This window comes from Melopsittacus undulatus, chromosome 21 (genome assembly GCF_012275295.1).
Source record: "Melopsittacus undulatus isolate bMelUnd1 chromosome 21, bMelUnd1.mat.Z, whole genome shotgun sequence".
NCBI classification, from domain to species: domain Eukaryota; kingdom Metazoa; phylum Chordata; class Aves; order Psittaciformes; family Psittaculidae; genus Melopsittacus; species Melopsittacus undulatus.
The window spans coordinates 1641470-1654787 of NC_047547.1; the positions used below are offsets into that span (position 1 = coordinate 1641470).

A 13318-nucleotide genomic window follows, 5' to 3' on the forward strand; every position below is an offset into this window, starting at 1 on the left:
CCCTCCTGCCTTTTCTGGGTGCTGCTCCCAGCTTATTCAGAGCACCGTGTGCTGAATATTCATGTGGCTGGGCAGGAAGCTGGAGGCAGAGCTGTTAATGGCTGCACTTAGACAAATAATAAAGAGCCTTTCCTGGAACACTCTCAAAGCAACATGTTTCCTTCCTTGCATTTTAGTGGCAAATCTCGGACTATTTTTGCGAGCTTGGGGCAGTGCCTTGTGCTTCCTTCTCTTTTTTTGGCTAGCAGAGTGGAAATGGCTCTCAGCCTGACTGCTTTTCCCTTGGCCTTCCCAAAAAAGCAGCCTGGGGTTTGATTGAATCCAACCTCTCTTCCCATTCCAGCTCCCAGTGGCAATTCCACGTTCTGCCTGGAGTCTGCCTGCGCTCCTGCATCTTCTCCCGTCCTCAGATGTGTTTCACAGCACAGATTCTGTGCAGCCATCTATAATGATCTAATTTATTGTGAGTTTATCTCCTCTTCCCAGTAGCAGTGTCCTTGGGGCTTGGGCTGGTGTCTTGAGCACTATTTGTGTGTGAATAGGCTTGTTTGTATTGCGGCTTGGGTTGTTAATGCTCCTGGCATGGCTCCCAGGTCTCACCCAAGTTATCCAAATGGAGCTGGGATGGCCTTGCCACTCATTAGTCTCCCGGAATGAGTCCCATGGAGCTCAGGCTCATCAAAAGTTAACTCCTAGCTCTGTTTTACCTTCTTTTTTTGCATGAAAGTGCTGAAGTAGAAGTAGTGAGGAGCACAGTGAGTGGATCAAGGAGAAAGAGCTCTGCCTGCCATTGGTGTAGCAGTACCCAGGTGACAAAGATCTCTCTCTTTTGGAGGCTCATTATAAGAACACCATTTGTGATCCAGTTCTGCCTTTCCTCCTGCTGCCGGCTGAGCATTGGAGTTTCCCTATGGAAGTCACTGCCCTCCCTGCATCCTCTGTTCTTCACCCTACTCAGTATCCTGGGACAATTGCAAACAGGTTCTCTATTGCCTGTTGCTTGAAAGACATCTTAGATTTAGCTGCACCTTGGCTTGGACTTGCTCCTGCAGGCCTGAGGCTCGTGTCTGTGATGGGTTTTACACCTGGTTGTGAAGGGTACTTTGTAAACCAGTTGTAATCTATGGCAGTGCATGTCCTGCCGTGAGATGAGATAGGGCAGATGCACTGAACCATCTGGGTGTCCTCTTCTTGCCTGCAGGTGTTGCCCATCTGATTTCTTCCTGCCGTAACTAAACCATGTAAAACCGAGGCTGAAATTCCCTAAAATGCCCCTTTTCACAATTGGTTGTTCTTTTGGAGGCTGAAAATTGGGAGGGGGAAATGAGGAGCCCTTTTGTTTTACCCCTTTCACTGACACTCTTAACTTGCAGTCAGTTCCCAGGGCAAGTCCTTTCTCTTTATGTCTCCATCTATAGCACTTGTCTTCTCACCCATTCTGCAGCTCATCCTTCATTCAGGTCCTCCAAGGCAAGTAAATCTTAGCAAGAGAGAGATGTCAGTCAGCAGAACATGCAGTTTGCTTTGGTTTTCTGTTCTTTAAGTCTATTTTTAGGAGGTTGCTCTGCAGCTCTCATGGGTTTGTCTCATAGTTGGTGCAACCTCGAGCTTTAATTTTGTGGTTGCATTAATGTAAAGTTATGGTTTATTCCTATAAATCCTAAGGCTAACATGTGCTTGTACTGGTGTATCAGTAAGTGTGCTCATACTGGAGGCTGGACCTGCTCTGGCAACGTGAAGCAGAACTATTTTAGCTTCTGCCCAAGTGTTCAATGGGATGTGAAGTATTTCAGCTTCTCCTGCAAGGCACAGGGACAGGAGTGTCAGGCACCAGCATTCCTGCAGGAACAGTCACATGCAAGTACAATAGAGCCTTATTTTTAGAGCATTTTTCATACCAGCTCTATCCCCCAACGTCCAGCAGAGCTAATGGCTTGGGAGTGTCACAGAACCACAGCTGGGTTTGGGATGAAGGGACCTTAAAGCTCATCCAGCTCCAACCCCTACCATGGGCAGGAGCACCTTCCATTGGAGCAAGGTGCTCCAAGCCCCTGTGTCCAACCTGGGCTTGAACAGTGCCAGGGATGGGGCACCCACAGCTTCTCTGGGCACCCTGTGCCAGTGCCTCAGCACCCTCACAGGGAAGAGCTTCTGCCTAAGAGCTCAGCTCAGTCTCCTTTCTGGCAGGTTAAACCCATTCCCCTTGTCCTGTCCCTACAGGCCCTTGTCCAAAGCTCCTCTCCAGGGTTTTTTGTAGCCCCTTTAGGCCACCATCATCTGGACATAGGAGGGTAAGAGCCCCAACAGCATCCTCAGAGGCGATGTGGTGCCAGTTGCTTGTGACTTTGGCAGAGCAGGAGAGGCCTGACTCAAGAGTTACAAATCGTGGCTTGAGGCTGCTCCAGACCTCAGCTACTTGTCAGGAATTCAGCTGGAACAGTCTGTAAGAGCTTGAGCAGCACAAACCCCACGCTTCTTGAACCTGGATCCTGGTGGTAGTGAACCTGCACTGGGGTGTAGGATACTTGCGGTAACATGGAAGTGTTGTTGTAGGTAACTTCCTAAAGACAATGAAGAGTCTGACTGTGGCCTTTCCTGTGGCATCAAGCTGCCAGCCATACCCATGAGTTGTCCTGTGGCTATGGGCATATCTCAGAAGCCAAACTAGCTCATTTGGAAGGATAAGGAGCATCTTGGATTGAAAAGATCCCTAAATGTGCTTTCAAAACCACATTTCCTGCTTCTCTTGTCTCTTCCTAAACTGTTTCCAAATTGAAGTTTGTCAAATGGGTTCCATGAGGTGCCAACACACTTCCTGGGGGAAATCCTGTTCAGGAAGGCTGCTCTTTCATTGCTGCTGTTGATGCATGTAATATGTCTAATTCCTTTTAAGGGACTTAAAATATTACCCCTAGGTGTCTGTCTAGACTGGGATAATGGGCTTAGTTTTTTCTTAATGGCTTAGTTAACATGCTTTGGGACCACTTCAGTTTATGGACTGATGTACCAGGGGGACAGTAGCATATGGGCTGGCTTGAATAGCTGCAGGAAGAATGAAACTTGGAAAGAAGGGGAAATTTTGGTTTTTGAGGTGAGTAAAATCACTTCTCCCCAGCACAGGGCCCAGGCAAGTTCTTCATTGCAAACAGAGGATCTGATGAGCAGCTCAGTTTGGATGACAAGAGCTTTTGCCTCAGAGCTCATCTCTGTCTCTCCTCTGGCAGGTTCAAGCCATTCCCCTTGGCCTGTCCCTACATCCCTTGTCCCAAGCCCCTCTCCAGGTTTCCTGCAGCCCCTTTAGGCACTGGAGCTGCTCTCAGGTCTCCCCTTCAGGAGCCTTCTCTTCTCCAGGCTGCCCCAGCCCAGCTCTCTCAGCCTGGCTCCAGAGCAGAGCTGCTCCAGCCCCTGCAGCATCTCCGTGACCTCCAGTGGCTTTGCTCCAACAGCTCCACATCCCTTGTGTTGATGCCCCAGAGCTGGATCAGAACTAGCTCAGTGTCAGCCCAGCATCCTGGCATGCACTGAACTGCTCCACAGAACATGTCTCATTTATCTCCATGCTAGCAGTAGGAAGAGGATGTCCCAACAAATCAAGGAGGAGATTAACTTCAGGAAGAAGCTGTCATAGCTCTCTTAGCGCTGACACTCTGGATTAGCAGTGCTGCACGACTGGTCAAGTGTGGCCTTTGGCTGGGCTCTGCTTGTCCCTCTTCACAACCATCCCCTTGTGATGCTGCAGTTGCTTTGATGAGGAGTTGAAGGTGGGACTGAGATCCACAGCAGAGCAGATGCTCTCTTGGATGCAGAGCTCATGTTTATTCTGTTTTCCCCCACGCTGTGCCTGCTCCAGAGGAGTTGCTCCCGTTGAGAGCACTGCTCTATACAAGTAGGCTTCAGGAAATCTGTACACTTAAATACCCTGTGCAAGCTCCAAGGGGTGCCTGATTATCAGCACAACACACACTGGAGACTGCTGTGAAGTGTGGCTTCAGCTTTCCTTCTTTTGCAGCCAGCCTAGAGGTTGTTTGCATGAGTTAATAAGGCAAAAGAGACAGAAAACACACAGAGGCTCTTGGAGCACAGTGTATTTGGGTTGAAAATGGCTTTTCAGCTCTCCCTGAGACAGCAGCAGCTTGTCAGGGCCGTGCTGACAGAACTTGGAAGCACGCTTCAGTAATCTGTCTGCATTTCTTCCCTTCACCTTGCTGTTCCCAACATGCTGAAACTCATCAAAGCAGTGAAATACTGTCCCGCTGCTGCAGGAAGAGGGATGGGAACGTGCTCCCAGTATCCAATCAGCTGCTTATTCTGCCTGTTCTTCAGAATAGAATTTATTGAAGCAATTTATCCTGCCTAAATGTGACATAAATCTGAGCACATGTATGTACATACCAGGCATAGGCGGTAGTGAATGAGCAGCTAAATCTTGCTTTAAGGAATGAGTGAATCCTCCTGATGCTTTGCAAGATCAAGTAAACTGAGGGCTTTGCAGTGGGTTGCTCTTGGGTTTTAATGGAGCTGCTTGGTAGGACCTCAGGAGTCACATTGCAGGCAGCCCTGGTTTGTTTTCCTGCTCTCTGTTTTCAGTAGTGTTATCAGAGCATGGGGACTGACAGCTCATCAGGTTCTTTAATTTCTCTACTAGCTTTTATATGCATTGGAAGCACAGAATAGAATAGGATCAACCAGGTTGGAAAAGACCTTTAAGATCATCCAATCCATTCCTCAGCACTGCCATGGCCACCACTAACCCATGGTCTGTGAAGGCTTCCAGGGATGGTGACTCCAGCCCTGCCCTGGGCAGCCTGTTCCAATGCCTGAGCACCCTGTGGGGCAGGAATTGTTCCTCAGCTCCATCTAAACCTGCCCTGGTGCAGCTTGAGGCCGTTTCCTCTTGTCCCATCCCTTGGGAGCAGAGCCCAGCCCCTCCTGGCTCCATCCTCCTGTCAGGCAGTAGAGAGCGATAAGGTCCCCTTGAATAGGATGTAGAGAGACCCTGAGGTTCTTCATGTTGGGGAAGGCTTGGGCTGCTGGGGCAAGGGCAGATCCCTGACCTGTGTAATTAAGGCAGCACAGGTTGGCTGCTCTGTGAGATCCAGCACCCTCCCTCCATCATCATTACTCTGCTTGTTTAACAATAAGATTTGTTTGTTGCTGGAATAAGCGCATCCTCAACCTCATCCCACGCACCCGAGTTTAAATGTGGGAGGGTGATTTCAGTGCTCTTCAAACACTTCCAGAACTGGCCTCACTGTGACAGCAAGAGGCATTGTAACTGTCCTTTAAAGTTTGGTGACTTTGCTGCTCTCAGCACCACAGCTCTTAACCTGGAGCTGCTTCATCACAGAATCCCAGACTGGTTTGGGTTGAAAGGGACCTTAAAGCTCCTCCACTTCCAACCCCTTGTCATGAGCAGGGACACCATACACTAGAGCAGGTTGCTTCAAGCTCCATCCTACCTGGCTTTATTCTTCCCTATGAGGGTGCTGAGGTGCTGGCACCTGCTCTCATGGAAGGTATCCCTGCCCATGGCTGGGAGTTGGAACTGGATGAGCTTTAAAGTCCTTTCCAACCATTCTATGTTCCTGGCCACCTTTATTGCCTTTATCCTTGCACTTGTCCTGTACAAGGGAGTGTTTTGGCCGCTCACCCATTCCATTTGGGAGGGGGCTCTTTATCCTTTGTGAGCTCCTATTTGTATAGGCCCTGGAGTTTTGCTTAGTAAATCCAAACATAGGCCATGGTTGTGGAGATGTCTCCTCTTCTTGCAGGAGAAGACCTGGCAGCTACTCACAGCTTTTGGTTGCTGCTTTGTGTGCTGTGGCCAAGCCACTGCTCAGAGAGGGGAATTCCCCCCCTTTGTAGCCACCCATTTTAGCTGCTTTAGCACATGGTAATACAAGAAGAATCTTGTTTTCATCTTAAGCACTAAGTGATGCCTGTGCCTCTTCAATCCAAGCAGAAGGGGACTCTTTGCTGTCCCTCAGCATTCCCCCTCCCCTGTTCTGTCGCATTCTTGGAGCACTTTCTCATATAGCTCCTAAAAATAACTAACCCTCCCCACCCTCTTGCACTGTTCGGTGCAGGCCTGAGTGGTTCGAGAGGCAAAAAGGGCCCTCAAAAGAGCTTGCATCTTCATGGCCACGTTCTGGTTTCAGTTCTGCCCTCGCCTGCAGCGAGCTGACATGTGTCACCGAAGCCAAGTGCCGAGGAAGAGATGCTGGAAGCAATATGAAGAGCCGGAACATGTTCGCAGAGTCAACCCCCTGAAGAGAAAGCATTTGCTTTGTTATGGCTTTTTAAAATCCTGCCATAAAGAGAGCAGTGGGGGGGGGGGCAGCAGCATTTCTGGAGGTTGGGGGGGGGGTGACTTTATTTACTCTTGATTTCTTATTAATAAGGACAGCTTCACTTGTAGCATAATAGGAGTGAGTGTTTTGTTATCCTTGGCTATAAGCTGTGATAAACTACCCCTGCCATCAGCCTTGTAGTTTACCCACTAGGGAGCCAGATTATTGCCTTGTAAACCAGAGCACCACTCCTATAATCCCTTAATTAATTAAATGACAAATTTTAGTTCTCTCCCATTGAAAATATAACTTGTACATAGAGAGGACTTGGATTTATTTCATCGTTCCAAGCTCATGCTTTTTTTTTTCCCCCTCTGTAGATTGTCTTTGCTTCTGTGTCTGTGCTTTCTTCAATGCCTCCATCTGGGGGGTGTTCCAGAGGTCTTTGCAATGCAGGGTGGTCCTGTGCTGGAGCAGAGCAGCTTCCAGTGTCTGAAGGGGACTACAAGGATGCTGGAGAGGGACCTTCATCAGGGAGCGGAGCAGTAGGACAAGGGGTGATGGGTTCAGCCTGGAACAGGGGAAGTTCAGGTTAGAAATAAGGAAGTTCTTCCCTGTGAGGGTGCTGAGGTGCTGGAATGGTTTGAATGGAGAAGGTTTGGATGAACCAGCCCTGGCAGTGTTCAAGGCCAGGTTGGATGGGGCTTGGAGCACCCTGCTCTAGTGGAAGGTGTCCCTGCCCATGGCAGGGGGTTGGAACTGGATGATCTTAAGATCCTTTCTAACCCAAATCATTCTATGAGCATCATCCCCAAGTTGCAGATGGTCCCCTCAGAATCAGTGCTGGGCCTTAGTGGGAGCCCAGGCATGGAAAACTCCAGCTCGTTTCTCCAGCTGGGCTCTCCAAAGTCTTACTTAAACTTGGCTTGGATTAATTCCTCTTCCTCAACTGTGCACAAAGAACCTCCTTCCCTGCAGCATTCATCAATGCCCACCCTGCAAAGAGCAGCTTCTGCTCTTGCTATTTGAATTTTGGGAGCTTATTTAACAATTTCCTCTTCTTTTTTTTCTCTCCACAGCTTGACTCAGCTGCATGAAATATGGGTGACGACAGGCCGTTTGTGTGCAATGCCCCTGGCTGCGGACAGGTATGCTTCCAGGGTGCTTTATTGGGAACGTGGTGGTGTGAATCAAAGTGGCTGTTTTATCACTCAGGCAAAGAGTTTAAAGCTGGTGTTTTACGTGAGCACTGGAGGTAATCAGATCAGAGGATTTGCAGTGTGTAAATCCAGGTTATGAGCAAGTGCACTCCAAAGTAATGAAACCTGCCTTGCTTTGTGGGGTATTGGTATTCCACTGGTGTTTCCCATACAGCCCAGAGAGAGCCCTCATCTCCTGTTAATGTTTGCTGGGAGTGTTCCTCAGCTTCTCTCAAGGCTGTCGAAGCAAAGGACAGAATCAGCTCTGTCGGGATGCGTTTGCTGCTGTCGCATATTCCTTAAAGCAGCTGAGAATGTGACACTTGATGGTTTGTGTTATGTGAACCCCAAACTGCTGGAGTCTATTTTGGGCTTGCAGGAAAAGAGAAGAGGCCCATTGTGAATTTGTCCTCCATGGACAAAGTGCTAGAGTTGGGTATGGCCTTGCTTTCCTAGGGCAAAGCTTGGTGCTTTGAATGAGCCACATCTCCCCTTTTCCATCACACAACCAGGAAGGCACCTGTCCATTGTGTTTGATTTTGCATTCCCAAAGCTGAGTTTAGGGTCTCCCTGGTGCTTGGTGGCAGCTCACACACTGTGTTAATGGGAGGAACAGGGGGTTGTGCAACTGGGACCTGTTAGGGCATGGAGCTTCTGTGGCAGGACAGCCCTGTGTGGAGCACAGCAAGAACTGGGTTTGTCTCTTCTGAAGCAGTGAGCATCCAAGTGCCAAGATGCCTTTGGTGGGGGGGGATTGTAGCTTTTAATTAGGTATTAAGTGATGTGCACACACTTTGTTTTCTTGGCTGCAGCCATGGGATGTCAGCTTGCCAAGTGATTATGCTGGGATGCATTTGGGAGCTCTAACCCATCCCAAGGTACTTGCCCGTCGTCGTCCCTGCTTAGTTCTTTGGTGTATTTAATACCTTAATACCTCTTGTGGGGCTCTCAATTGAGATGAAAGAGAATTCTGCATCCCCAGGGCACATCTTTTTGAGCCTGCATGTGGATTCTGTGCCATGTTTGTTCTTAGAGCACAGAAATGGGGCCAAAATCTCATCTGGTAACTCTTGGAGACTGGGGCTTTGTAAAAATCCATTGTTGGAACTCAGCTTTTTGGCCCTTCTAACTCCGGTCTCACCCGGAGCCTTTTCCATTCACTTGCAGGTGATCTTCCTCTTTCTTTCTTTTTTTTTTGGGAGGCTGCTTTTTATCTTGTACCTCTTTGGCTGTGAAATTGTGCAAGTCATTTCTAAAATGTATGAGCTGTATTTGAGCACTTAATGGTGTGAGCACTTCAATCATACAACCTTCAGCTCGGATTCAAACACGCAATTAAGGCAAACAACAATGTATTTAAATTTAATCTCCCCCAATCTCCCACAAATGACAGATAAAGGTGGTTGCTTCCTCCTTGTGCTGTTCCAGACTGCTGCTTATGGGTAATTCTGCCAATTCTTCATGTTAATATTGAAATGTTAGAATCGGGGCAATTCAGAGCACGATGATTCATGGGGATCCAACCTGACCTCGTGCATGGCTTCCTAGAACGTCCTTCACTATCTGCTCAAAGCAGAGCATTAAATAGCGATGATCCAAACTTGATGGAAAAGATTTCCAGTGATGGGATATTCACCACAGCCCTTGGTTAAGTTGTTCTCATAGTTAATTCCTCTTGCTGGTAAGGAAAAATGCTGCCTTATTCCCAGTCTAAACCTCTTCAGCTGCAGCTTCCAGGTTGTGGGTCTGGTTCAGTTTGGTTTGTTAGACAGAAGGTCCTTCCTATTGAATTTGTGATGCCTGTAGGTATGCACTGACTGATCAAATCATCCATAACACTCCTTTGGACTAAATACACCCAGCTCCAAGCCTCTCCCTGTAAGTCCTAGTGTCTTCCATGCATTATTTCATCCTCTCTTCTGTGCACAGCTTCACATTGGAGGTTTTTAAGAGCCTTCCCAAATCCTGCTCACCACTAACGTGCAGCAGTACCTCTGGAGGAGCACAGTGGTACCCAAACCAATCATCAACTAAAATTAACACTGAATGAGATGGGCTTTCTGGGGCAAGTGGAGTAAGATTGAGTGGTTGTGCTGTGCAGGGGAATGCAATGGGTAGCTTTGGATCTTAAAATGAATGTGAACTTGAAGCTGGGGGGCTGATGGTGCCCAGCAGCTGCCTGCAGGGCTCAGCCTCCAAAGCACGTGCTGCATTGTTTCCCCAGCAGCTTGTGCTGCCTTTTGGCACTAAACCCTGACCCCTTGAAGAGCCCCATCAGAAACAGGTTCTCTGTGGGGATTCTTGTTAAAGTGAAGGCTTAAGAGGGGTCAGAGGGGGCCGCACCTCTCTGTTCATTCCCTCATTCCCAAAGATCCAGACCTTTGGCTTTAAACATTGCTCTGTGGGGTCTGCCACAGAAACATCCTGACTTCCCGCAGGTGCTGGTGCCTGTGGCTCCTGTCAGACTCTGGATAATCCAGAGTTTTGAGCTTTCTGAAGGGAATCTGGTTTTGTTTCACCCAGGCACACAAATGCACACCCAAGCATCCCATGTTCCTGCTTTTTCCCAGCTCAACATCCAGCTGGGCTGTGGCTGGCACTGGAGATGGTGAAACTTCCTGAAGGATTCAGCCTTTTTTCCTGATTCTTTGAGACCTTTGGGTGCTTTTTCCTTAGGAAAAACACCACTGGAATGGGATGGGCTGTCGAGGCTCTTGGGTTATCACAGGGTAGTGCTTGGCTCACCAGGCCCTTTCACCACATGGCTCCAGCATCTTTGCGTCTTCCATTTCCAAACCTATTGATCCCATGCCCCGTCCATTGGATGTTTTTATCCCTGCAGATTCCTCTTCTTTTGGCTATCCCTCTGTTTGAGGGATACACTCTGATTTTGGTGGCCTGCTCCCATAGGAACAGGCTGCTTTGGCCCTGGGTAAGTGGAGATGAGCTTCTGGATTTCACTGTGGGCTGGGGCAGGGGCATGGGGACAAATCCCCCCAGTCCTTTTCCACTCACTACAATTAGGGATCTGCCTCTTGCAGTCACTGCAATGTGCTGCAGCACGGGAGAAGGAGAAGGGAGAACTGATTTGAACAGGAGACTGGAGACACTGGGAAGCCAGTGGTGACTTTCCCCTTTTTAAAGGAAGAAAAAACCTTATTTTACTTCCCAATGTAATGTCTGTGAACCATGAGCTGCTGCATTCCCTCTGGAGCTGATACCAGCCCTGTCTTTTATGGTATATGTCCCTTTTTCTTCCTTTCCTTCCCTGTTTCTATGCAGAGAAAGGCTGTCAAGCTTTTCAGGGAAGTGAGGATGGGGAAGAGGGAATAGCCACCAAAAATAGACGAGCAGATCTCGCTGTACCCCCCGTATCATCGCAGCTAGTGGGCTTTCAGTGGGGCTGTAAACATGTTTTGGTTGCTAGGTCTTGAATGGTGGCTATTTTTGGAGCCTGGACTCGAGATCACTTCCCAACAGCGAGGCTGCTGTGCCACAGCTGACACCTCAATGTGCTGCAGATCCTGCTTTTCAAACCAGATTCTTCTCAAGGTCATTTATGTGGGTTCTCCTCAAAGAGGACAGATGACACTGTCCTCTTTCCTTACCCCCTTTCCCATGTCCTTTATGTATGGAGGGAGAAGTATCCTACAGCAGGGACATGCCCCTTTGTGCTGCTGCCTGAGGATGAGGAGGGAGGTAGACTACACAGAGCAGAAGCCACAGAGCAATGTCTCAAGTGAGGCTTCCATTGAGTCTCTTGAGTGAAACTAAGCTGGGCTGATGTGTGTGCACTCTGCAGACAGATCATGGGGAGCTTCTCATTGACCAGCACTCCTCAGGCTGTTCTTCTGCTCCTCTCCTGAAGGCTTTGGATACTTGAGGCTTTATGAAGTGTCATAAAGGAGAAACATCTTTATTAATAAGACTGTTTGGGCCACTCCTGTTGCCCAGCCTAACGGAGGGGCCATAATATTGTGTATCTTCTACTAGGAGCAGGACTTTCCCTACCCCTGCCTCCCCTCTCCACACCATTTCCCTGTTCATAAGTAACACGAATCATAACAGGGATCCTAATTCCAGTGCTCCAGTTACACACTGAGGCCATTTCCTCAAACAACCATTTGCTTTCGAAACCTCCCCTTAATTTACCAGTTTATTCCCTTTAAACCTGTGGCACTGAGGTGATGCTCGGCCAGCGTCCGAGAAACGCAGAGCCCACAACTTCCATGAGGCCAGAAGATGATTTTTCTTCTTTGTGGTTTATTGTATCCTCTTATCTTGTCATATAATAGAAATAATGTTTATGGCATTGAGGCCTCAGCATCACTTGGCATTTAACCAACCTCAAAAGCAGTTTATTGCTTTGTATACTCTGCCGCCATGACCATTATCCCTTAAATCTCTATTGCCTTGTAATATACGAGGCAACAAATGGCTTCTGAGATTGGTTAAATGTGGAACTGAAGCTGAGGTGGGTTTTGTAGCTTGTATAATCCAAACGAATATAGATTATTCCTTTTATATGAGTCCTGGTATGGGGGGGCAGGAGGGGGAATGGCTCTTGCTGAGAGGCTGTGAGCTCTCCTCATCACAGCTTAAGCTTTGGGATGGTCCAGGATGTGCGTGGTGCTGTGGTCACTCCATGGGATTTCCAGCCATGGAGTCATGGCTGTTGGAAGTCTGAGCTATGATTTACACCCATGTATCTTCATCCCACATTCAGGAAGGGACCAGCTCCACTGGTGTGAACAGACTGAAGCAGGTAGGCAGGCACAGAGGAACTAGTGTTCATGGCCCTTTGCTTTCAATAAACCATCTTTAGTGTGATTTCAAAGGTTTGCTTTGTTCCCATCCTTCTCTCATCCCTTTGTAAAGCAAAAGGGAAGGAAATATTCCCTGATGGAAGCTGCTGGAGCTCCCTTTACTATTGGGATGTCTCAGCCCTGGTCAGGACCATGCAGGACCCAACTGTGTTTGGGTTGAGTATGAGCATGTATGGAAAGGAATGGTTGTGCGTTGATTTAACAGCCTCTGGAGATGTTCCTGGAGCTGAGGAAGGGAAGCCAGACAAACTGCCTAAGAAATTCTGGGTTCAACTTGAATCCTTGAGGAACTCCAGCCTAACTGGCTGCCTGCTGTTAGAGCGAACAGGAATGGAAGTGGTTATTAAGCACAGTTATGATACCCTGGCCTCCAGCAGGAATTGTTACTGTCCTGGCATGGGAAATGAGTGGGACTGGACTTGGACACAGGCCTTTGTCCTAAAAAATTCAGGCTTCTAACACCCAATGATTCAATGAGGTAGGAAGCATTATTCCCTGGAAAGCTGAGCCTTCTGCAGAGCAAGATGGGCAATATCAGTCCCCAAGGCTGCAGACCAAGAGCAGGACTCACAACTGCCCCTTCCAGGCTCACATGGATTGATGTTGGGTCTCAGCTCCAGGGGACACCACAGCATCGTTGGGGCTGGATGCTGCATGTCACCAGAGACCCAAGCTCAGGGCTGGCTCACACCGGAGGCACTTCCCATTTCAGCTGATCTTGGAAGCTGAGCAGGGCCTATGGTTCTATGATCTCCAAGCATATGCAGGTGGCTCCAGGCAGTGCCAAGACTTCCCAACATGCCCCAGAGCATCGCTCCCTGTTGGGTTCCAGCTGTGGTGGATGCTTCCTCTCTCAATATTAAAATGAGAAATGGTGGATGGTAAGGATGGAGCAGGAATAAAACCCTGCCCTGAGCTTTGTGTCGGCTCGGGCACAGCGAGCACTTGTCTGTGTTAGCAATAGCATCACGTATGTGCCATGTCCCTACTGCACCCGGATGAT

At 48.6% G+C, this 13318-nt stretch overlaps 1 protein-coding gene across 1 annotated transcript in view; it reads left to right on the forward strand.

Annotated features, from left to right (window-relative positions):
* Positions 1-13318, forward strand: part of ATF7 (activating transcription factor 7) — a 64286-nt gene that overhangs the window by 10377 nt on the left and 40591 nt on the right. Inside the window, exon 2 of the mRNA XM_034071443.1 lies at positions 7370-7438. Within this exon, the coding sequence (XP_033927334.1) occupies positions 7391-7438 (48 nt within the window). The 5' untranslated portion in view covers positions 7370-7390. The remainder of the gene's footprint in view (positions 1-7369; positions 7439-13318) is intronic.